At 46.5% G+C, this 23,259-nt stretch overlaps 1 protein-coding gene across 2 annotated transcripts in view; it reads right to left on the bottom strand.

Moving 5' to 3' along the window:
- Window positions 1-11,221: 11,221 nt before the first annotated feature.
- Window positions 11,222-23,259, bottom strand: part of TEDC1 (tubulin epsilon and delta complex 1) — a 67,563-nt gene continuing 55,525 nt past the window's right edge. For both annotated transcript variants that reach the window (XM_082052315.1, XM_082052316.1), the window contains one exon: window positions 11,222-12,473. In XM_082052315.1, the coding sequence (XP_081908441.1) occupies window positions 12,114-12,473 (360 nt within the window). In that variant the 3' untranslated portion in view covers window positions 11,222-12,113. The remainder of the gene's footprint in view (window positions 12,474-23,259) is intronic.

The following is a 23,259-nucleotide window of genomic DNA, read 5'->3' as shown; positions in this document are numbered from 1 at the left end:
CTCCTCCTCCACACCCACAGCCTGTTTCTAAATTCACCGGGAAACGGAGCAGCTCATTCCAACGCAGACCAAAAATTCCCACGCCGCAAACGAGTTAGACCTCGGTGCTGCCCCTAATGCACAGGAAAATTGCTTTTCGACTCTGTGCTAACAAAAAGCAGCCGTGCATCACTTACCGATATCGAGTCCGTTTATAAAAACATGTTTTTGCTCCGCTCTAATTGCTTCAAATGAAGCAATTGCATTACGTTCCCTCCCTTCATTGTACCTCACCGACAGATGCTTTCCACCAGCTCACTAAGTTTGCCCTCAACATGAATCACATCTCGGTGCTCAGGTGGTGGAAGAGTGGCTGCCCGGCCCATCTTACCTTGCTGGGATGCAAGCAGGCTCAAACAGGTTTCCCAAACCCCTAATGCAGGCTGGCACCAGGGGAGCAGGAACTGACCAGGCTGGGCAGAGGGCCTCTTCCAGCTTCACCAAGGGTGTTGATTTAGGAAAGGGGGAGACCAGGCAGACCACCTCTGTGAAGCAGGGATGCAGCCATGCTCCTTCGCTCGCTCTCGGCTCCTAACCAGGGCTTTTGGTGCTGTTCCAGCAGCCTGAGGCTCAGCCTGGCTCTGCTCCTGGGGCACCTGGGGGTTACCTGGAGTCTTGTGAGCTCTGGACAGCAAGGTGTCACTTCTGTGCTAACCTAGCACTTAGGGAGAAAAGCAGAATAAATAGTCTTATAGAGCTGGCACACTTAAATATGATACAAGCTAGGCCATAACTTGCCTGACCTTGTATTGCACATCATTTCTAATGGCATTTGTCATTAATAAGCAGCTTGTCACTTCCCTCTGCTCTCAGGCTGCCACTGCAGAGCATGGGCAGTCCCTCCTGCAGACATGAACCCCTGGGAGAAGCTCCCCTTCCGTGGGCAATGTCACGGCTCGGGGTTTATTCCCTCTCCTTCCATAATTTCCCCGTTTAGCAGCCAGCAAGGGACACGGGTCGGCACTGCTGGTGCGATGGCTCGGAAACCAGCAGGCTCTGGCCTGGGGCTGGTGGCTCCTGTGCTCTCCATGTGCACACACACACATGTGCATAGACCCACACACGTGTGCACAGACACACGCCTCCTGCCTGCCTCGGGAATCTGCCCATTGCCATGGAAACAGCAGTGACATCAGGCGCTGCTACCGTTACTCCATGACTAAATTGTGTTGCAAAGGGTGAGCCAAATGACTGAAACAATGGCCAGGCTCCAGTGGTGTGCAGCTGACACCCCAGGGAGATGCCAAACGTCCTTCACCTGTAGGAATGCTGGCAGGGCTGGAGGACAGCTGTGGACCCTTGCCTGGGCTCAAGATGTGGGGCACAGAGGGGCTGTTTGGGCTCCAACCCATTTTTACTCTGAATCCTAATTTTCTGAGGCTCCTTGAGAGCTGTTTTGTACCTGTTTAAACTGCCTGCTCTTGCTGGCACCCAGCTGGAGCAAGGCTGGTGGCACCATGGTGTGCAGGAGATGCTGCACAGCCAGGACGGGAGCCCAGACACCCAGAGAGGGTGACCATGGAGCAGTGGCATCTGCCTCTGCAAAAACAGAGCCAGGCTTCTTTATTTCCACCCCAACTTCATTAAATTTAGCAATTTCCCCAAAAACTTTAAGGGCAGCCCAGGCACCTTTCATCCTGCTGGTGCAGCAGGGAGGAGCATCGTACCCAGAGCCATGCTACTGCACGGTGAGTGTCCCATGTTGGTTATCCCCTCCATACATAATTTTGGAGATTTCATCAGGCCTTAGAACAAGGAAAAACTCGGGAAAGAAGGCACTTTGCTACAACAGCTGATGTAAAAGGCAGCCAGGGGGTGAGCTATTAATCTATTTTCCTTTCAAATGATAAATACCATATAAAGGGCCCCAATCAGAGGCAACTCACAGGATGGGATGATGAAACCCTTGCTCTCAGCAGACAGCAGCCATGCGCAGGACTGGCCGCTTGCAGACTCCTTTTCTCAGTAATCTCCTGGATCCTGTAGCCACCTGAAAAAAAACAGGACAGCTCTGTTTGTTTATTCATTTATATATTTTAAATCCCTTCCTTAAGATAATGTGATAGCTTATTGCATCAGTAATTTATAACTCCTGGCTCCCTACAGCATCCTAGTTGTTTACAGCCCTGTATTATTTGCTGCCTGACACTGAAATAAGAAACATTATTAAAATATTGTTAAGGAATTATTTGGGTTCCCTGGATGCAGCCTGCAATGCTCTGGTGTTCACATCCCTGTAATGTATTTAAACCTTCATTGCCAAACCTGCAGGCAGGGCAGAAGCAGCCCCTTCTCCCCCATCCCATCCTGTCCTGTCCCGTCCCGTGCCATCCCAACCCATCCCATCCCATCCCGTCTCATCCCATCCCATCCCATCCCATCCCATCCCATCCCATCCCATCCCATCCTCCTCCAGACCCTCAAGGATGGCGGGAACAGGCACTGATCATGTTAATTGGTGAAAGACACTGATTTGACCCTTATGCCGCTCCAGGAAGCATTAATTACAGCAGAAGGCAGCGCTAATGCAGAGGCATTTCTGTCTGTGCCCGAGACACTGGTGATGTCCAGCCACTGGGGAGGACAGGAGATGCTCCAGCATTTAGGAATTATCGTGGTACATTCTCACAGGGTTCCATAAATACCTTTAGCACAACAGCTCTACTCATAAATCCCCAAGCAACACAGAATGTTAGTCCCTCTCAGAATAAAGTCCTTCAAGTAAAGGACAGATAGGTCATTTTTTTTTAACTAACAAATAAAAAAAAATTTATTATTTCTCCATTTTTTTTTTCTTTTTTTGGTTTTCTTTTCTACACAAAAGTCCACTTTCCCTTGCTGGACTGGTTTCTCCATAGGCTGCAGCCTGGCTGAACTGCTCGCCTTGGTGGAGAGTGTCAGGAGCCTGAATCAGCTCCTCCCCATTAACAGGCTCATTTCAGCAGCTGTCACCCACAGCGTCCATTAACGCACACGAGAGAGTGCCCGGAGGTGAGAGCTTCACTCATCAAATGTGCTATTAAAATCTTAATCCATTCCATTAACCCGTTTCATTTGACACTTAGTGAGGCCCAGAGATGCTCTGTGTATACGGGAACGGCCGCATGCGGCCTGTCCTGTGGGAAAATAATCCTTTTCATTAGACTCGTAATTTCCTTTTACTCCTTTATTAGTTTATTTCTAAAGCCAAAGGGCGCTGAGGACACGCAGCTCTGGCAGAGATGCTGTGGATTTTCCCTTCATGCGTCTGTCACCATGCAGGGTAAGACCAGGAGGGATGCACAGACAGCAGCAACAGCAAAATACAAAACAAAAAAACAAGCCCTGGAAAATTAGCCCAATCCATTATTTGATTACGTATTACTGGACCATATATTGGAGACATGAACTAGAAGACCCTCCAGTGAATATTTTGGAGACTGATATGATTAAGTATCTCAGCCTCATCTGAAATAATTTCTAATTTATTTCTTCCTTTGGTAGCCATGTGAGATGATCTCAAAGGTCAGCAGAGAGGTGCGATGCGGAATAAAATACAGATCCTTCAGGAGGATGATAAACCAGTGAACTAAACTTGCACCGATGCGCTAGGCAGACAGGCTGACACCACTTCATTTTCAGCATAGACTCTATATCACCTGTTCACAACAAATGAACATGACGATGTGTGACTCCACCTGGGAACAGTACATGACCGTGGGGATTTTGTGCATGGCAAAATGTCTTAAGTTATCACATAAGCATTCCTGAATACGTGGACTTCCTGCACAGAAACATGCTTGAAACTGCATTAAACCTTCAGAGTATTAAAGAAATACTTCATGAAATAACACTTTTTGTTAATATAATATTCATCTCAAGGACTAGGTCACAGCAGTTCTTCAGGAATAGCAAGGGAAAATACCTACATGTCACTGAAATGCTCCCACTGAGCAAAGCCGAAATGTTTCAAATATAGGTTGAGGAAGCTCCTACCTGCAAGCAACCTTCTCCCTGGGTGTCTGAGGGTTATTTGGGAGCAGCCCCATGTGCCACCAAGCCTTCCAGGTCCTGTGCTGGCACTGAAACCCCCTGAGCTCACCCAGAGGGTCATGACGGCTGCTCCCTGGCAGCAGAGGGGCTGCAGCCGGGCTGGGAGCAGCTCAGTCCTCGCTGGGTCAGGCTGGTAGGACATGAAGCAGGTGGCTGCAGCCCCAGAGCACCCTGTGCCATCTTACCCTGGACACGCGGCGCCACCGGCAGAGCCACCAGGCCTGCCCAGCTTCACCTTGCTTGAGAACATATCATAGCCCTCAGTCCAGGACAGCACACACACCTTGGTTTCCATCCCCAAGCAACATGTGAAAGGAGAGGAGATGCAGCCTGGTGACACCTTCCCTCTCTTTTCTCACTGGGGTTACTCTTTGAGACAGGGAAGCGAGGAGAGACCCTGTCCCCACAGCCAGACGTGGCAACAGAGGGGAAGAGCAACAGACTGAGCATCTCTTACACCAAGCCTCTTCGGGGGACTTGGGCCCTTTTGATAATTATTAGCATACAGAGTCCCTGCAGCCAAAACAGCAAAATCCCTCTTTCTTCCTCTGTTCTAACCCATTTCTTTTGAGACAAACAATTCCTGAGCAATGGATGCAAGAAAATATTTTAAAATGCATCTTTGCCCTTAGAAATTCAATCCCATCTGCTCCCTCAGTATCACCCAGGGCATTCGCCTCCCCCTGAACAGCCAGCAGAGGAAAGAGGCTCCAGCCTGCACCTGCCAGGATACCCGGGCTGCTGCTTCAGAGCTCCTGGGGGGTCCCCAGGCAGGTGGCCCCGCCACAGGCTCCATAGGGTCCCTGCCAGAAAAACTGAGCTCAAAGCACATTGCTGTGCTTGGGAAAGTTGTGCTGACAGCCGGGAGCAATGCGCAGCACTGCTGGCTGGGTTGCAGCTGGGTGGTGGGGGGCTGCCACAGGGCTCCAGACCTGCCGGTGCTGCACCCCAGGGCCAAGCGCAGCTCTGGCCAGGGCTCCCGTTCGAGAGCAGCACCGCAGAGGCAGCAATGCTGAGCTGCAGCTGCAGCGGGAGGGAATAGCCACACCAGCTCCTCGGCACAGACTCATCGCACCCCACGTTAACTACTCACTGCATGGCTGTCTGAGCATCGCCAGGGCAGCACCGGGAAACTTCAGCCCCGGGTTTCTCTTCAAGTGTATGAGAGATTTTTAAAATTTTTTTTAAATGCACCGTCATCTCCAAACAAAATTAAACACAGGCAAGCTAAAAACCCCCACTGAGCAGTGAGACCACAAATCACTCCCTTTCCTGCCCCCGCAGAGGCTGGAGCGTGGCTGTGGGCAGAGGCGCACTCTTGCAGCCAGCACGCTCTCCAGCCCCTGGGCTCTGCCATGTTCTCCCTGGGCTGTTTCAGAGCCCTGTGAGCCCACCCCATCCCCATCGCAGCTCCCAGGGGAGCAGCAGAGCTGTGACCCCGCGGCTGGGCTGGCCGCAGCGGCACGTCCCCGGGGGCCATTCACAGGGACGGCAGCTCAGGGTGACGCCATCCCTCCCCCATGCGGTCCTGCCCACCCCATCTTGCAGCGCCCTCCTTCCCCAAAGCACTTACAGCCCAAATCACGTCTGTCTGACCTTCTGCGGTAAAGCTGGTCAGTGCCTGTCCCATGTCGTGAGCCGCTGTCCCCTGACCTGCTCACGGCCACACAGACCCCAAGCACATCAATTAAAAGCTCTTCTTGCCTTAGTGATATGAATTACAGCATGATCTAAAGGCCTATTAAAGGCTGCTTTCTAGAACAAATGCTGTTCCCACGGCTAATCAGCAGAATATTCCCTTCATTGAGAAACAGAATTAATAACGTTGTTTGGCAGATGCAACGATGCCAAGTAAATAACTTGCAATTGAGCTTTATTGTTATGATGCCTTTTGTTGCTGGTCTTGGCCTCGAGAGGGTGGCAATGAAAAAGGGAGAATACAAATGGAAACCTGTTAGAGCCTGAAATAAATGCGTGCCCTGAAACTGTAGGGAGCTGAGGATTAATAGGGGATGTCACCAGGCAGAGCACAGCCTGGTCACACTGCCCTGTCCCCTGTGGTGGCACAGGGAGGGGAACACAGCCTTGGCCAGGACATCACCCCACATCCTGGGCAGCAAGCAGCCCTGCAGGCAGCCTGGACCCTCAGCTGTGGGATTTACAGTGTATTTTCATTTTTAAAGGGGATTTATAAAGAGAAGACGCTACATCAGTACCATGAATGCTGGCATTAATCAAGGGTGATAGCATGGTCTCCTTGCAGGCGGTTAGTGTTATAAAATACATATTAGCATTTTTAATATTAGTCAGTATAAGCAAGAAAAATCCCTTTAAAAAAAGCTAATTAGAAAGCTCATTTACTTAAAAGATCAGAATGAATTAATACTACACCTCAGGGCTGTGAAGCATTCACACAAAGTGAATTTCCCCAGGCTTGCAGCTCGTTCACACCTCATGTGTCCCCACCCAGGACCTTCTCCCCCCAGCTTGGACCAGGGGCTAATCATGTTCCAGGAGTCACAGACACAGGATGAACTGCACTTCAGAGCTCACCGTCAGCCTCCTCTGCTACAGTCCATGGCCAACCAGGAGCCTTCATGTAAAAACATCCCGTGAAAAACTCTGCCTGTCCCCTTTCCACAGCCTGACCCCTCATGCGCTGCATGCTGCTGCCAAGCTGGGACCTGGCCGTTGGCACAGCCCTGCACCCATCAGCAGACAGCCCAGGGAAGCTGCAAACCCCTCGTGAAAAACCAAAAGCAAGCGTGATTAAGCAAATCAGTTCCCTTGCCCTCCAAATGCTGGGGAAGATTTTGCCAGCTGAGCAGTTGGAATAGCAGCAAATACCAGTTTTTAACCTTGGATCTGCATTTGTAACATAAAGGGCATATGGTGGCTCCTGCAAGACGAGCACCAGCTCACCCCCTGCATCCCGCTGCCTCCCAGGGCTCCGGTCGTGCTTCACTGAGCCCTTCGATCCTTCCAGAGGTTTCACAGCTCCGCTCCCTCCGGAGCGGCCGTGGGCTGCTGCGAGGCAAAGGAGGCGTCTTGCAAAACAACCAGGCTGCGTTAATAAGGTCAGATGGGAGGAGAGCGTTAGTGGGGGCTGAGAGCCTGCTTTGACAGCTACCCGAGTGAATTCCTCGTTTGCGTGTCTTTGAGGCAGTCAGCCAGGCTGGAAAGCTAACACTCAAACATTTCTCAGCTGTACTTAGTGTTAAATCAAAGCATGAGCCTCCAAGAGAGCCCGGCTCCCTCCCAGCCCGGCTGTCCCCCCTGGACCAGTCTGGCTGCTGGGGCCATGCATCTCCCCCATCCCTGCTGCCCGTTCCAGCCCCGGGAGCCGCGGGGACTGAGGAGAGGTCAGCCCTCTGCCTCCCGCTTTAATAGGGTGAAACAAACGGGAGCCAAGAGGCAAGGAAAGGTCAGACTCAGGGTAACCTGCCTTACAGGCTTGCAAAGGGCTTGCACTCCCTTTATTCATGTCTAGTGTCTAGATGGACCTGCACGGAGAGTATTTCTTAGTGAGCAAAGGGCTTTCCAGCCCTGCAGAAGAAAGCAAACCAGACGGACAGGATGCAGTCCCTAAGATGCATGCTCAGAAATAAGGGGGCAAAGGGTGAGGGTGAACAACGCGAGGATCTCACTGCAAGTGGCTGAGGAGCAGAGGAGAAGGAGCTGATCATGGGGGACGTGCTAACCCAGCGAGCGAGCACCGCGCTGCCCATGCTGACCCCAGCTGCTGCCAGCTCACCTCCCGCAGGAGCTGCTGGGGGAATCCCGCAGGGAACCCACAACCCTCTGCGCTGGAAATCACTACTCCCAGCAGCTCTTATTTTTAAACAGAGGTTGCAGCCCGTATTTACCAGCAGGCGCGATGTTGTCAGGAGTGGCGGCTGCAGATGCCTCGTTTGCCTTTTGCAAAGTAAACCTCCTGTTTTGACTGCAAGCTAATCGATGCTCAGTTATTTGGGGAGGCAGATTTTCAGCTACACAGTGTGAGCTAGTGTTATCAGCCAAGTAAGTATTTATGGCCAATTCCATTTTCTTAGCAAGATGTTTGGAATACAAGCACCAGTTACATCAGAGAAATGAGTTAAACTGTGCTCTTCTATGAACACATCCATGCTGGCCTACCAGAAACCACACACACGGAACTCCTATGAAAGCTTCTCTTAAGGCTACACTTGGAATCAATCCATTGCCAGAGAACGTGTGTTTTAAATGCCGCAGCAGTAACTCAGCCTGTCTTCAGGGAGTGCCACCAAAGCATGAAGCAAAGGCCATGGGGATTCCTACAGGCAAGCTTTGCTGTCAGCCACCACCAGGTGGACATCTGGGACAGATCTTGCCTGCCTGACCCTTGTCAGGTGCACCCCACCACCATGTGCAGCATCTCTGGAGGGTGCTGAGTTAACCCCCCTTTTCCAGCATGGGCCACCAACTCTAATATGCTCCTGTCTTCCTGAGATCACCTGGAAATGCTGGATCCAAACCCAAACAAAACTAACTCCCTTCAGGATGCACCAACAGGGAGAACTTCTGGTGTAGTTTCTTAAAAAAACAAACAAAACAAGCCTCAAACAAAACAAACAGATGTTTGGGCAGCATCACCACCAGCCTTCCCCCACCACTTGAGTTAAACAACCAGTTGCACACAACTCCCTCCCTCTCTCCCAGCTTCTCTGGCCCATACCCACCCTTCTCTGTTCAACTCCACCAACACTTTTAGAGCAGATTCCTGCTTTCACAAGGAAACGTACAACCATCATGGTGATATGGCAAAGGACAAACTGTTTAACAGCCTGTATCTTTGCTTCGCAGCCTGGAGTGGGTTGTTTACAACACTCTGCAATTTCTGTGAAGTAATACTTAACATTTACCAAGCGTGCTTGAGCCCATGGATGCGATGTGCCGCCTGAGTCATCTCCTGCCTGTCGCAGCAGCTGCCAGACACCAACCATTCATTTGGTTGCTGGTTGCCACACGTCTCCCAGCGCAGCCATTCCCCTCCTGCGGCACCTCCAACGGCTGACGCACAGCCAAGCCTGGGTGACCGAGGTCATTGCAGCCTTTAAAACCAGTGGGCTGTGATGGTGGGTGAGAGAAATTGACCTGAACAAGGAAAGGAAAACACTTCAAATGCCATGGTAATGGTATGAGGTGACAGACACCGATTTGTTCCCAGGTTATATCCCATTAAGTGTGACTGTGGTCACCCCCAGTTCACTTTCCAGCCCTCATTGCAGCTGGTGTTAATCCAGGGCTGATTTTCTTAAGCTTTTCAGTGGTGTTTATCACACAGCATCTCCCAGCAGTACTGGAGAGACAGATGATGCCTCGCCAAGCTCACGAGGACCAGCAAGCAGCTGTATTTCAGATGCATCGCTGTACCTCAAAAGCAATCAAAAGCTGTGACCGGTCACCAAGGCATGACCACAGCTCAGTCCCTTTGTGCCCAGCTCCCAAGGAGGTGCTGTGCTATTTTAAAAGCTTTCTTCACAGGAAAACCACCCTTCAAAACCTGGTGTATGAGAGCACCAAGCCTTCAAAGTACCTCCTGCTTTGTGCTCTCCATGCTGGTGCTGATGGGCAAAGGAAAGAAGAGGCTGCAGGTATCGGTTTTAGAACCAGTGCCAGCTCAAAACACCCTGCTGACCTTCAACAGGGACCACAGAATATCTGCTCTGGTTTAAACTGCTAATTGGTACCTGAAACAAAAGGTAATAGGGAATTGGTGCCAGACAATTAAAGCTGTACTTGCCTGTGCTCCTTGCAGGAGGGGTCTGAAGCGCAGAAGGCCAGTGCAGCATCACAGGGAACGGTGATCTGCTTGGGGGCCACTTTCGGTTGCAGCCCCTTTCCAGGGACACACCGTGACAAGCAGCTCCAGCTCCAGCCCACTGGCTCCCCTGACAGCTTCCCGTACGGCCACCTCGGCACCACGGTTTGTGCAGCAAACACAGCTGCCTGCCATTCACTGACAGCACTTTTATACATCACACACACGCGTATATACAGACATTCTGAGCACCGTCATTTTTACATTCCACCAAAGAGAAAAATAATTCTTCAGGGCCAAGCAGGGGAAAGGTGCTGCCAGTTTGCTCCCATTCTCTGCTGGAATGGGATCCTTGGATGAACACTGAAGCATGTGGTACTACATACTGCACAGTGACAAATATTTGATTCCAGGAAATAAGTCACCCCATGAATGACTGCTGTCAGTTTAAGTGGACAGCAGCATAATACATCATGGTATACAGCATTAAGCCAGCCCTTATAATCCACAGCAAGGCATGAGCTGGACCCACACTTGAATCTGAGTGCTCTTGCCATGCCCAAGAACATTCGTCCACCCTGCTGAAAATCCCAGGAGAACAAAGGATCTTTTGAGGGCAATATTTTAAACCTAAATGCAATGTAGTATGAAAACTGCCTTGTATAAAAGCTGAAGGAGGATATAAAATGCTCAGACAGACAGGCTGGTGCTGCCACTCTTGTTAGCTCTAGGATATACTGTTTCTTTCCCATTCATGATTAATTTTCTGTGATACCTGTGTCTGAATAAATCCTCTCGGGTGTTGAATTTCAGCAACAGAGCCAACACCCTCCCCAAGTTGTACCAGCTTGAAGCAGCACAGTGCTTGGCACCCTATACCTACCTTGGACAAGCCACCAGGTCCACGCAGAGGAAAGGCTGCCTGAAACTTGGTCCACGTTAAACTGAGTTTCTATACTTCTGGCCTATGAGCAACATTGCGTTCAACTGGGTGAAACCAGGGCAATCAGCCCTCTCCGTGGGGCTCTGCACCGATGTCTGCATTGCCATTCTCTTCCGCAAAAAATGCAGGAGAACCAACATGAGTGGTGCAGATGAGCAGGGGCTGGAAGCAACTGAAGTTTTCTTGGTGCAGCAGAAACCAGGAGACCTGAGCCTCATCCACCCACTCCCACATGCACAGGGTGTTCCTGCAGAGCAGCGATGGCTCCGATGCCCAGACAGAGGTCCCAAAATGTTCCCCGCATTTGGTGCCCAGTGAGCGAAGAGCAGCTGGTAACCGGCACCACCACCGAGCTGGGGTAGCAGGCAGAAATCCAGACAGAGGAAAACCCACTGCTCATTGCAATTCACAAACGAAAAGCAAACTGTTTTTTTCAAATTTATTTATTCCTGAAAGTGTACAACTAGAATATAAAAATATTTCTTGGTGAAAGTAAAACAGAAAAGGGTAGGAAATGAATGCCAAGTGAAAAATATTTGCATGTTCCCGGGGAAGAAGTCTCCAGAGACAGAGCTTGGAGACTCCTCAAGATTGGAAGTAAAGGTCATATTTCTATTTTACAGAAATGTCCTATAGCAGATCCATAAGTTATCTCATTGTGACTCATAACTCGGTAGAATGGGTTTCTAGTTTGTTCTCTTTGAGAACCCAATTACTTCAAGTGCATCACACCAGTAAATGAAATCAGTGTGCTGCTTTATTTATTATTAGGCATTTGTTTTTCCTTATAGTGACTGCATTATAGCTGCCACAAATATGCAAACCAGCTGAATTAAAACAGCACACTTTCTTGAACATTTCCAGTCTCTCTAAGCCTCAGTACTTTGCATGTTCTCCAATACCTGGATTTTTCTGACTAATGAACTCTTCCATTTTCTGGCGAATATTGAATGCAATTAGTACTTCAACGTGTGGCCTCAATGTATGCCATGCCTAGCAGCTGAGCATTGTAAAAGAGCCCAGTGCTTGGCAGAACAACTAGAAATCCAGAAGATAAAAGGGAGATGTATGAGCACTGCCACGAAGGCCTGCTGCGGAATTTAATTGGCAGGGTTAGCAGTAAAGGGGCTGCAGAGAGAACCGCTAAGGTTATGGCCCCAGCGCAAGTCGCAAAGCAGTAACAAGTTATGATTCCCAGGCTTAAAAATTAGACATTACATTTGGTTCCTCACCTTGCAGTCCCCCACACTGAGCTGCACAGTGTCTTCCGATCAAGTCAGTCTACCCTTTTGCTCTTGTCAGTCCAGCTTTATCCCTTCAAGGGCTGACGCAAATCACTCCATCCAGCCCTTCTGCAATTTGATGCAGCCTCTGCCTGCACTCCTCCCGCAGCTGCTTCAGCTCTCTCCCCAGGCTGGCCTCTCTCATCTGCAGCTCTCTGATCACCTCGGCAGTGCTGGCAGCAGGAACAGGCTCCTGGGACGCAGACCTACCCCAGCCACTTTTGCTGACGGGATGTTCGCTTCTCAACACCAGCCTGCACGAACCGTGCGCTCTATTTTTTCTTGGAGCACAAAGGTATGTAAGATCTTGCAGTTTGAGTTCAACACTTTCCTGTATCTTTTTAGCAGTAGCAGGGAATCCCTCCTTCTGTAGTTCTTCCTTTCTTGTTTTCACCTATAGAGAGAACATAATAGGGGAAAAAAACGTCACATTTGGACTAGGATGTACCAAACAAACGAGCCCACTGTGAGCGTCGGCTAAGTGCGCGGCGGTGAAAACTGAATTAAGCTAACACGTGCTTTCTCTCAGGTAGCAGCCTCAGTGACCACGAAGCTGCCCGTAGTGGTTGGTTTGCAGATTCAGGGTGTGCCAGCCCCTCCCCTGCTGACAGAGACGCAGGCTCTGCGCGCTCCCCTCTCATGAGGAGCGGCTGCCTTGACTTCAGAGCAAAACAAAGTCTGTGTCACTCAGCGGAGTGACCTTCATCACCATTGTGCTTTAAGCCACCACGTTATCGTAACAGATTAATTGTCTCACAACTAACAGGATTATTTCAGTTTGCAAATGCTTTCTGTGCTTGGCAATGCTAAAAAGTAGAGATGCCAACTGTAAGCTAGAAATTCCTTAATTCTCAGTTCTCATTATGGGGTAACAAATAGAAAAAGGAAAATACTGGAGCGAAGATGAAGAAGTAGAGGCTAAGACCACTTCCACTGAAGTCAGGCCCAATAAAAAAAAAGCTTTTCTTGTGACAGAACCACTGCCTGGATGATAAAAGCAATTGTATATACTGGGATTTCTCCAAAGCATTTGATTTAATGTTCTCTAACCATTTAATCTGAAGAACTTGCAAGATGGTAATTGCCATGGCAATTTTACTAGTGGATTAAATGTGAATTCAGTGACTCATCTCAAAACGTGGCTGCCAGTGGGGACTCTTCCATAGGAAGAGGTGCCCTGCTAAGGCCTTCGGGGAAATGGTTTTTGGTCCAATGGCATTTTCTGTTTCTGCTACGGCAACAAGCTGCCAAATCAGCTCAGCCAAAAAGCAGCAAAGCTTCAGAAAAGTGATGCTGCCTCTGCAACCTGCACAAATCCCAGAGCTCTCCTCGAACTTGTGCACAGTTCTGGAGTTCACATTCCAAAAGAACACAGGGAAACAGAGAGTGGGATTCAAAGACAGGTCATCCAGTGACTCACAGCCCGGAAAACAAACCTTATAGTATGAAACTTCGAGAGCTCAAACTATTTCATTCATGGAGACAGATATGTAATTCATTTTAGATCCTAAAAGAACATGGAAAAGGAAGTGGTGAGAGACCAGACTTTGCTGACAAAGCCATAAGAAGATCAAATGGATGAAAATTTGAGTTAGATATTCAGCTTCAGAGTAAGACATCGTTTCCTACTGTGAGGATAATGAACCATGAAATGCTTCATTGCAGCTCCAGGGATGAATCCTTTGGCCAAAGCTCAGCTCAGGTCAAGCTCAGTGCTAATGATACCCCCTTCCAGCCTTGAAACCGCTCAGCAGCCCCTCCCTTCCCTGGCCACGGGTGAAGCTGAACAACTCCTTGGGGCTTTAAATCTGTGGATCCACATTAAGATACTGGTATCTCACACATTAGGGCTTTGACAAGCTCCCTGTAAAGTCAGGGATATTTCAGCATCTCTCTGAAGCACCAGAGATCAGTCAGAGCTCAAAGCAGCACCAGCTGCGAGGACAAGAGTCCTACCGTCCGTAGCAAAGCTCCCCCCGCCTTTGCCACTGTCGAGCTACAAATGCTCAGGGTCAAACCAGCTGCCAGATCTGCAGGCAAATGATTTTTTCCACAGATCTGTAGGGAGGTTTCCCTACTGAAACAAATTTGGATGCTTATGACATACAAGGGATCAGAATTCGTTACCTTACAGCGCCAAACACTGCAGGCACGGGGGCTGTGGCCGCAGTTACACTTCCCCACTGACACCAACTTCACCAGGGCTTCACTCACTCATCCCAAGGCTTTCATCAGAATATCTTCATGAGTTGTCAGCCAAGTAATTAATCCTCTCCACAGTCTTCTGATATGTCACTCTCCCACTCCCCTACTCAAACGTTTCTAAAAAAAGTCAAATCAGAAAAGAAGTAAATTTCTCCAAATTCTTCCTAACATCTTAAAGGCTTTATCGATGCAGAAGCATCTGTTAAAGGTGACCTGTGTTGATTAAGGCATTTGAATAGAGAGTTGAAGCCAAGAATTCTATCATTGCCCTTGTGCAAGAATCAAGGGTTCATTTTTTATCATAATCCCCAAGGACACCTCTTGCTGTTGGCTAAAATAATATCTAAGGTCTAATTCTCTAACACCACTTTAGAAGAAACAAAACTGAAAAAATAAATTCAATGTTATGTAGTCTCCCCACTGCCAATGAATAAATGGAAAATGATGTTTGTGTAAAGTGGATTTAACACTGGAATCCAGGATGGGAAAAATTTCCTGTTACTTACAAAGAACAAAATCACTCAGCAAACAGAGCCCACAAAATGCTATTCATTTCTTGCATTAAACTCAGGCAGAATACTAGAAATGCTATATAAAAGGGCTCCTAATGAAACACAGGTTTTTGTATATCCACCGGCCAAAACTGGAGAATTTTATTATCCAGTGTGCGAGGCACACGGTGGATGAGCACATTACCCTCAGTACTAAGTGCACTGAGTTCTAACTCACAGCAGCAGCAGGAACAGGAATTACTGTACAGGAGCAGGTGTAAGGACAAGGACAACAGCCTTACAGTGAGGCAGTCAGGGGAGCAAAAGTATAACAAATGCTGACATCCCAGTATCAGAGGGCATTGCACACATTACACTCTGTAAAGAGGACCAATATTTCCTGGGACAGCATTAGATAAATTTACCAGGGGAAATTTTCAAAATAACGAACATGAAATAAGAGAACAAGTTTAGGAAAGCACTATTTATTTTGTATCAGCTCAATCTGGAGTTGGAAAGCTACCTCCAGTTCTTTTTTGCACTGTTCTTCCTTGTAATGTATATGTTTATGTCCACAAATACTCTCGATGCGGTTTGTAGGTTTCAATAGCTAAAAATCTCTGAGGGTTCCCTTCAAGTAATATTATTTACTCTTCACATCCTGAACGCTTGTGAAAATACTCAATATCTCCTCCTGTATGGTTAATTGATGCTCTTTAACAGCTTGCTGTCTCCCATTAGTCAGCACACAATGATTATTCTACACTGCAAAACAATCTCCGCAGACCACTTTGTATTAAACAAACATATTGTAAAAGATTAGAAGCCTCAGCATTTTGTGCCTGCCTGTCTCTTTCCCACAGCTCTGCCTTTCAGCCTCAATCTACCAGCTGGAATTTGAATTCCCAGTTAGGTACACAGTGCTGGCTGACAATCGCTGCACACCCGCTCCAAATAAATACAACATGATAAAAATTGTTTCCATTTCTGCAGAACCAACCTCATCCCAAGGGGACCTGGCGCATTTTGAGGAAAGCATCTTCAAACCGACACAGATCCCGCTCTGGGGTGAGCATGGGCCCCGCAGCTGTTCACAACAGCGCAGTCACTCAGAGCCACCGCTCTTCCAAAAGGTATTAAAAACTAAAAGCTAAAGGGACAACTACAATAATTGTCATGTTCTAAGGAGAAGCCAAGGAGCTAGTGTAGTTGCAGACAGCAGTATTGAATCTCACGTCACAGACTGAAAAGGGACTGAAGTGACAGACATTAAGTCAGCACAGGAATTAAGTCAGGCAGGACATCCATCAAGCATAAAAAGGAATTCCCATCTCCCCAGAGACAGTGCCATGAGTGATGCTGCATTTCCAAAATCCTTCAGGCTGAGGCCCGATTGAGAATGGCCAAGCTAAAACAGAGAAGTGTGTGCCCAGTGCAGAGCTGGAAAGGGGCCTGAGGTGAGGCATGTCCCAAAACCAGGCTGAGCAGTTACCTAGGCTCCGTCCCCACCACAGAGGATTAACTTGTGCACTGGAGAGACCTCAAGCCTGCAAACACAAGTGATTAATTCCGCGGCGCTTCCTCACCCCTACCTTCTCTGAAATTTCTTCTGTCCTAATGTGCCACTGGCTGTCCTTTTCATCCAGACAGTTATCTCAGCTGCTTTCAGTCCCAGGAATTTTCTGGCTTTGACTAAATTTTATAGCAATGAGTTCAGCGGGCAAATCATGGAAGAGGTAATGTGCCGCACAGTTTAAATAAGCTGCCTTCCAGTTTCTCTGCATGTTCCACTGTTTTGAGGCCAGAGCAGTAATACCCAGATTCACCTCCTCTGGACCTGTGCTAATTTGCCATGTGGACAGTCCCAGTCTCTCAGCCGCCCATCCTGTGGAGGTCTGCTTCTACCAGCTGCTTAGATGACCTACACATGTAGCTTGTTTGATGTCTCCTCAAACAGGAGAGCTTCCAGCCCTTCACAATTACCGCTGTGGGTTGCTCAGCTCCCTTTCATTTGCCTGCACCTTGCTGGTAATGAGCTTCCCAGAGCTTTGTGTCTCAGAAACATCCCCAAGAAGCTGATCTGTCTCCTATTTTTAACAGCTCGCTAATGAGAAGTGCAGTAAAAATGATGCACAAAATGGTTCTTTTTCTGCTAGGCAGCAAACTGGATGTGAACTTATTTGGAGAGAATTTTACCAACATGCAAGACATCCCAAAGAGATGCTAAGGGATCTAGATAACCACGTCCCATTATTTAAATAACTTCCAGTAACGACCTAATGAAAGTGACAATCTTCCAAATGCTGGAAGTCAGCACTTCAGCTTGTTAAAACTTCACGTGGCAACCCGAGAGCCTCGGAAAGCAAAGGAACACTCTGCCTCTAAGTTACACACTTGAAGGAAGACACTAACTGGATAGAGATGAGCTTTAAAACGCAGCAGCAATTAAAGCTCCAAACACCTGTTTTGAGGACAGGAGTGGGGAGAGGCACAGGAACATTTCCATTTTGTGATCATGTAGTTGCCAGCTTTGAGGAGGGAGCAGCAAAGCAAATTGTTGGTGCTCCTTTTGAAGTGGATGATAAAGACCAGAATCATGTCACTATTTTTAAATCGCAATCTCTTCAAATTATTCAAGGAGTTTTGCCAAAATGGCTATAATAACAGTGTTGTTCAGAAAAACAAACTGCACAAGCCTAGAAGTTGTACATTTTCTGCCTCTAGTCCTACCTGTCCACTCATTCTCTCTTGTATTTCTCTTATGAATAGGGAGAATGGCCCATATGCATACGGCATGAAATATTAATTATTCTTGCCATTCTGTTCAGGTACTACAAACCGCAATGGAAAACACAGTGCAGCCTGCTCCTTTGTGCTCCGAGTCAAAAGGAGTAAACAGAAAAATCTCAGATCTTGTCTTTTTGCATTGAGGAGTGAAAGGAAATGAGGAAATATGAATGGATGCAATATTCAAGCCACCAAGTCATACCGCCTTTGCTATCGGGGCATAATCACCAAACACTTTTCATAAACTCATCTAGTTTCTCTGAAAACACCAAACACCATTTGACTTGCAGAATTTTTTATTCCTAAAGGAAGCTCACTTCCAAGCTTTGTTTTGAAGCTATCATGTCTAAGACGGTCCCCTGTACCTGGGGAGTTGAAAAGTGAAATATTACATGCTTGGAAATATATGATTAATGATGGGTTAGACTACAGAAACAGAAAAGACGTGCCAGGCCAGCTGGTGCACAGCCCTGCCCGGCCCCAAACAGTCCCAGCACGTCACAATATCCCAAACACGGGCACCGAGAGGCTTCCTCAGGTTGAGGAGCTGCCCAGAGCCCTCAGTTTCCCATCTACACTGAGCAGACCCTCATTCAACAGACAAGCACCAATTACAAAGATCTATAAGTAAAATATGAAAGTGCGATAAGCACAGAGGTACTGGAATTGCTCCAAGACTGCCGGCAAGGATGCCGCACAGAAATCCTGACAGCTGAGCGCTGGAAACCAGGCATTGCAAATTAAGGCTAGTTTAGGAGATTTCAGTTTCCAGACTGGACTCCAGATCAGTCCAAGGACTGAACCTTGCCAACACCTGCCTTTAATTAGCACAAGCCTGAATAACACTTTACAAATTATCAGTATTTATACTTTTTGCTGTCTTACAGCTTATATTTAGTGTTTCTTCTACCACCACCCCCTTCCGCCCCCTGAGAAAAACCTTGCAGAACTGCAATCCCAGCTGACAGTCTATCTGGGATACAGAAAACAGGATAGAGAAGGATTTTCAGACTTCTTTTCAGAAAGCCCTCCTTGTCAGCACTGAAAAAAACCAGCACCCAGTACAAAAGGAAAGAGAGCAAAAGGAAATAATAAGCAAAAGTGTTGATAACATAGAAGAGGGAAGAGCAGAGTCCACTATAAGCATAGTAGAAAGATCTTTAAGTATTAAATAGAAGCGGAATGCAATAAAAATAGTCACAGGGATCCGACAATTACCACCCAAAACCTCTTTGTGTTTCTATACAAGAATCCCCTGGCTGTACAATCCGCTTTCTGCACCTTGCTGCACACAGAGCTGCGCTGAAAAACATGCACCAAGGTCTGCCTGTGAAAGAAGATGCCCAAGCAGTTTGCCTCGAGCATCATTAGGGACAGCAAGAACTGTCCAAAGGCATAAAAATAAAGCCATTTTCATGCATAAGTAGAGTAGGGACTTTACACTGCTTTAACAATAAACCAACAATAATTTGGCTAGGGGGTCAGTTTCCTTTAACAAAAATGTTTGTCCCTTTTTTTTTTGAACAATCACTGTTAAGTGTACAACAAATGCTTTCCTTCCCCAGCTATAAACAATGACCCATTCAGCCTCAGAGAAGCAGAGAAAGGCACCATTTCAAGAGATGCCAAGAATGCGTAAGTGATGGAAAATCAAATCCTGCAGCTCCTGCTTCGGTGAAAAAATACAGAGCAGGGGGGACAGGACCGTGCAATGAAGTTCAAACATTTGCTGAATTTGACTTCCAAGAAAATCAGACCCCCCCAACCTTCAGAGAAACATCTAAAGACATTTTCTGCTTATACAAAAAAACCCAAGTTAAAGCAAAAGCAATATCTGCAATCACCTGTTCTGGAAACACTACAACACTGAGTAAGCAGGTGTTTTACTATTAAAAAAAAACCTTACTCTAATTTCAAATTCATGTCTTACAGTAACTTGCCCAAATATAATTTCAAACCTCTAAGAAACTTACAGAGTTAGTACTGAAGCTTTATAACACTTGTCTCATTGAATCAAGCTTCTTTGCTGTAAGCTTTCAAGGTTTTTAATTTTCTGTAGCAATTTCTACACACTGAAGAGTAACCAGTTAAAAACGCTGGAAACCATCATTTTCTATTTTAATAGCTGAACATTTCCCACACTGTCCTTTGAAAATGAGGTTTCTTTCTTCTTGTGAGATCCTTGACTGTACACAAAGAGACTTGAAGTTCTTCTGAAATAGCCCATTTAATACCAATGCTTATGCACTTACGGATTTAAAGTCATAATAAACTGTTTGATTAGTCTAACCTACTGCAAAGCACAGGGTACAGTACCTCATCTAGTAATTTCTGCAATGTTCTACTACATTTTGGTAAGCTACAGGGTCTCTTCTAGAAACATATATTTTTGGTTTTTGAAACACAGTCTCCAGCATGTCAAGAAACTCCCCTATCACTGTGTTATCTCAGCAGTGAAATGCATTTATGGTTAAATATATGCCCCTTTTTCAGTGAGTTCCACCTCAGCTACCAGGTTGTCTTATACCGTATTTCATCTGAAGTCTTATGCCCTCAAAACTCCACTTCTGTCTAAGGACTAGCAAAACATGATCTAGCTATAACTTTGCCTTGGTTACATTACACTTTTCTCACCTCTTAAAAAGACAGACCAAATAATTTCTTTATTACTCCTCCTGTAATGCTTTCCAGCCTTTCAACCATTTCCCAATTGTGATGGTGGTTATAGGTGGGGCCAACACATTTCATTAAGCTCTGAATTGTGATCTGTATCTTAGTCTTATCTGTCATTTAATGACCAATAGCAGATAGCAAAACTTAGTTGCCAATAACCAAACAACTTTTCCATAACCTAATACCTTGTATTTCATAAGGACATGAAAGGGAAAGGCTTGCACATATCCAAAACCTGATGCTGTAGGCAGATCAAACTCATTTGAGGTCCATGCACGGCTATTTCTTACTAAAAAAATAATTTATTTGGGCTTAACAATAATTTTAACTGATAAAGCAAAATTTCACCTAATTACTAATTTCTAACACTCACCTTTGGTTCAGCACAAGGAAAAAATCTTAGAACTCTGGAACTGGTGGCAAATAAATGAAAGGGGTGATCCCAAAGTAATATTAATGGGGGCATTATGTGTGCCATAAACTATGAAGACATTTTAGAAGGGTGGTAAAGCTGAGCTACAGCAACTGACAGAAGATGTAATTATACAAGCAGCTGCATTCCAAATTTTGCCCAAATTTGCAATTTCCTGCAATTAGAGAGGAATGTATGCATCTCCATCTTATGCATTTTAAGTAAGACATTCGCTATTCAAATGCTAGCTACCAGGCCCACCTATTGTCAGTCCAAAATCAATTCACAGGGAAGCCACACAGAGGACACGTACCTATTTTATCCAGGAATAGAAGGCCATCTTTTAACTGGGGGAGGAGTCCTCTGAGGAGAAACTAAAAATACAGTTATTAATATCAGGAACACGTGCAGCTGCATCCACCCAGAACAACTACCAGGGTCTGGCAGGGCACTGCTGCTTTGTGCTTCCTTTTATTATACATTGAATACTGCAGAGCACTTCATCAGCCTTGAGAAGGGCATCCACACTGCTCTTCAATGGAAAGCTTTAAGATGGTGAGGGAGCACAGTAACAGGAGGTTAAAAGTTAATGAAAGCATTTGAATGAGAGAACTTCATACACAGGAGTGATCTGATCTTGTCTGAATGGGTACCATATTTTTGTTGGTTTGGTTTGCTTTGTTTGAGGGTTTTCTGCTATTTTTTTTAAGGTAATCAAATGGATCTGTATTTAGACTCATGTATCTAAGTACGACATTGATAGGAGTCTGAAAAGTCAGTTTAGCTTAAGATAAAGGATACAGGATTAAGGAAACAGGAGAAGAACAACATTAAGATTTTTCAGGGTCTTTACCAGAAAAATGCAAAATGTACCTCCAAAAACCAATACGAAACACAAAAACAACAACTGATAAGAGCACTGCCTGTTTGCTGAGCCTACAAATACCCATCACACAGGCAAAGCAAAAGAGAAATTAATCCTCTTAGGCCCAAAAGCAACTGAACCCCGCGAGTGCTGCGCAGTGAGCCCGAGGATGGGCGGGCAGAGCTGCCACAAGCAGGGGCTTCAGCCGGGTCCCCTCCTGCCACCCGCTGCGCTGGACCCTGCCCGGCCAGAGATGCACAGGGAGGCAGCTGCTCCGAGGGCAGCCTCGGGTTGGATCGCCAAAGGAGATCTTGCAGCAACTCAGAACCAGCCAGGGAGAAATCTTAGAATAATAAATGGTCTTCAAACAAATCAACAATTTTGCATCACCTCTGTTCAGGTCAAGAGGATGCCAGCACAAGAAAAGCAGAGGTGAAGCATCAGCAGAGACACACAACAAGACAGCCAGAATCACTGTGCTCTGGAGCCAGGAGCTCATCTAAACCTCCTCAGCTACTTCCCGAGAAGATTCGCAAGCCCACCACCTGTTACAGTCCTGCTGCTCTCAGGAAGGTGGGACAGGTCCAGGCAGGAGCATAAAACTGGAAGATTCTTTACAATCCATCACAAGTTCGACGTGTGGAAGTTCCATACGCCACACAATTCTGAATGCACACCATGGGGAATAAGAGATAAACACCTATTTCTTTCTCCAAATTATAAATCTTCATCATTTTACAGTAATAACAAAAACTCAATTCTAACAGCCTGGCCTTTTATAACGCACTTCTTTTAAACTACAGTTTTATCTCTAGACTTTTCAAAATCCTTGATTCAATTAGAAGACACAGAAACTAATGTAGTAATAGGCAAATATATGAAATGAAAACTAAAGTATGTCGCTGTAAGTAATTTAGACACTTGCAAAAAGGCTGCAGTGCTGCTTTGAAAAAGACCCTGACAACTACAAATTACAAAAGAAGGCAACAGACAAGAATTGCTTCGTATAATAAATCGCTCAGTTATTTTTCAATTTGTTCTTCCAAACTTTTATCTTGGGCAGCAGAGACAAACACTGATGACAGAAGATATCTCAGATCTAAGTGACTTGGAGAGGCTTGGAGGGACCCACTTTGTTTTAAGCAGAGCTTTGTCACTGCACAACATGAAAGTGGCCACTTCAGAAACAGAGTGCTGCTTGTGACTTGTACCTCTCTATATTATCCTGCTTTGGGAGAAAAGGATGTGAAACAAAATACAGCAATGTAGTCCCAGTATATGCAGCCAAAGAAAGGAATGTTTATATAAACTACATTCAGGAGTTTCTCACATTAGCTCACAGTTCGGGTGGGGGGTATCAGCTGCAGGTGAACACGAAGCTGCATGAACGGCCACACTGACTTGTGCAGCAAAGGCCGGATCCTACAGCTAACCTGCAAAGGGAAAAACCAAACAGCTCTCTTACGGTTCTGAGAGAGCTGATAAGATGAAGAGTTAAACATTCTGAGCTCAGAAGTGTACCAAAGCTTTATTTAGATGCATTTCTGGCTGGGAAGAAGACATGTGACAATATTAAATGACAGATTCACTTTTATGACAGCTCTTCTACAAGCACACGGGACAAAGACACAGAAATGAGTTAGATACTTTTTTCTCTTATGATCAAGTACCCTTGATTTCAGGATAGACAGGTGAGAGAACAAGGCCAAGGTTTTAAGAAAAAAAAGGAAACTTAAGCTCTGAATGC

Source organism: Streptopelia decaocto (genome assembly GCF_964273445.1).
Source record: "Streptopelia decaocto genome assembly, chromosome: 5".
In the NCBI taxonomy this organism is placed as follows: domain Eukaryota; kingdom Metazoa; phylum Chordata; class Aves; order Columbiformes; family Columbidae; genus Streptopelia; species Streptopelia decaocto.
Note: the sequence above shows the minus strand (reverse complement) of the source record. Positions and strands in the feature narration are given on the sequence as shown.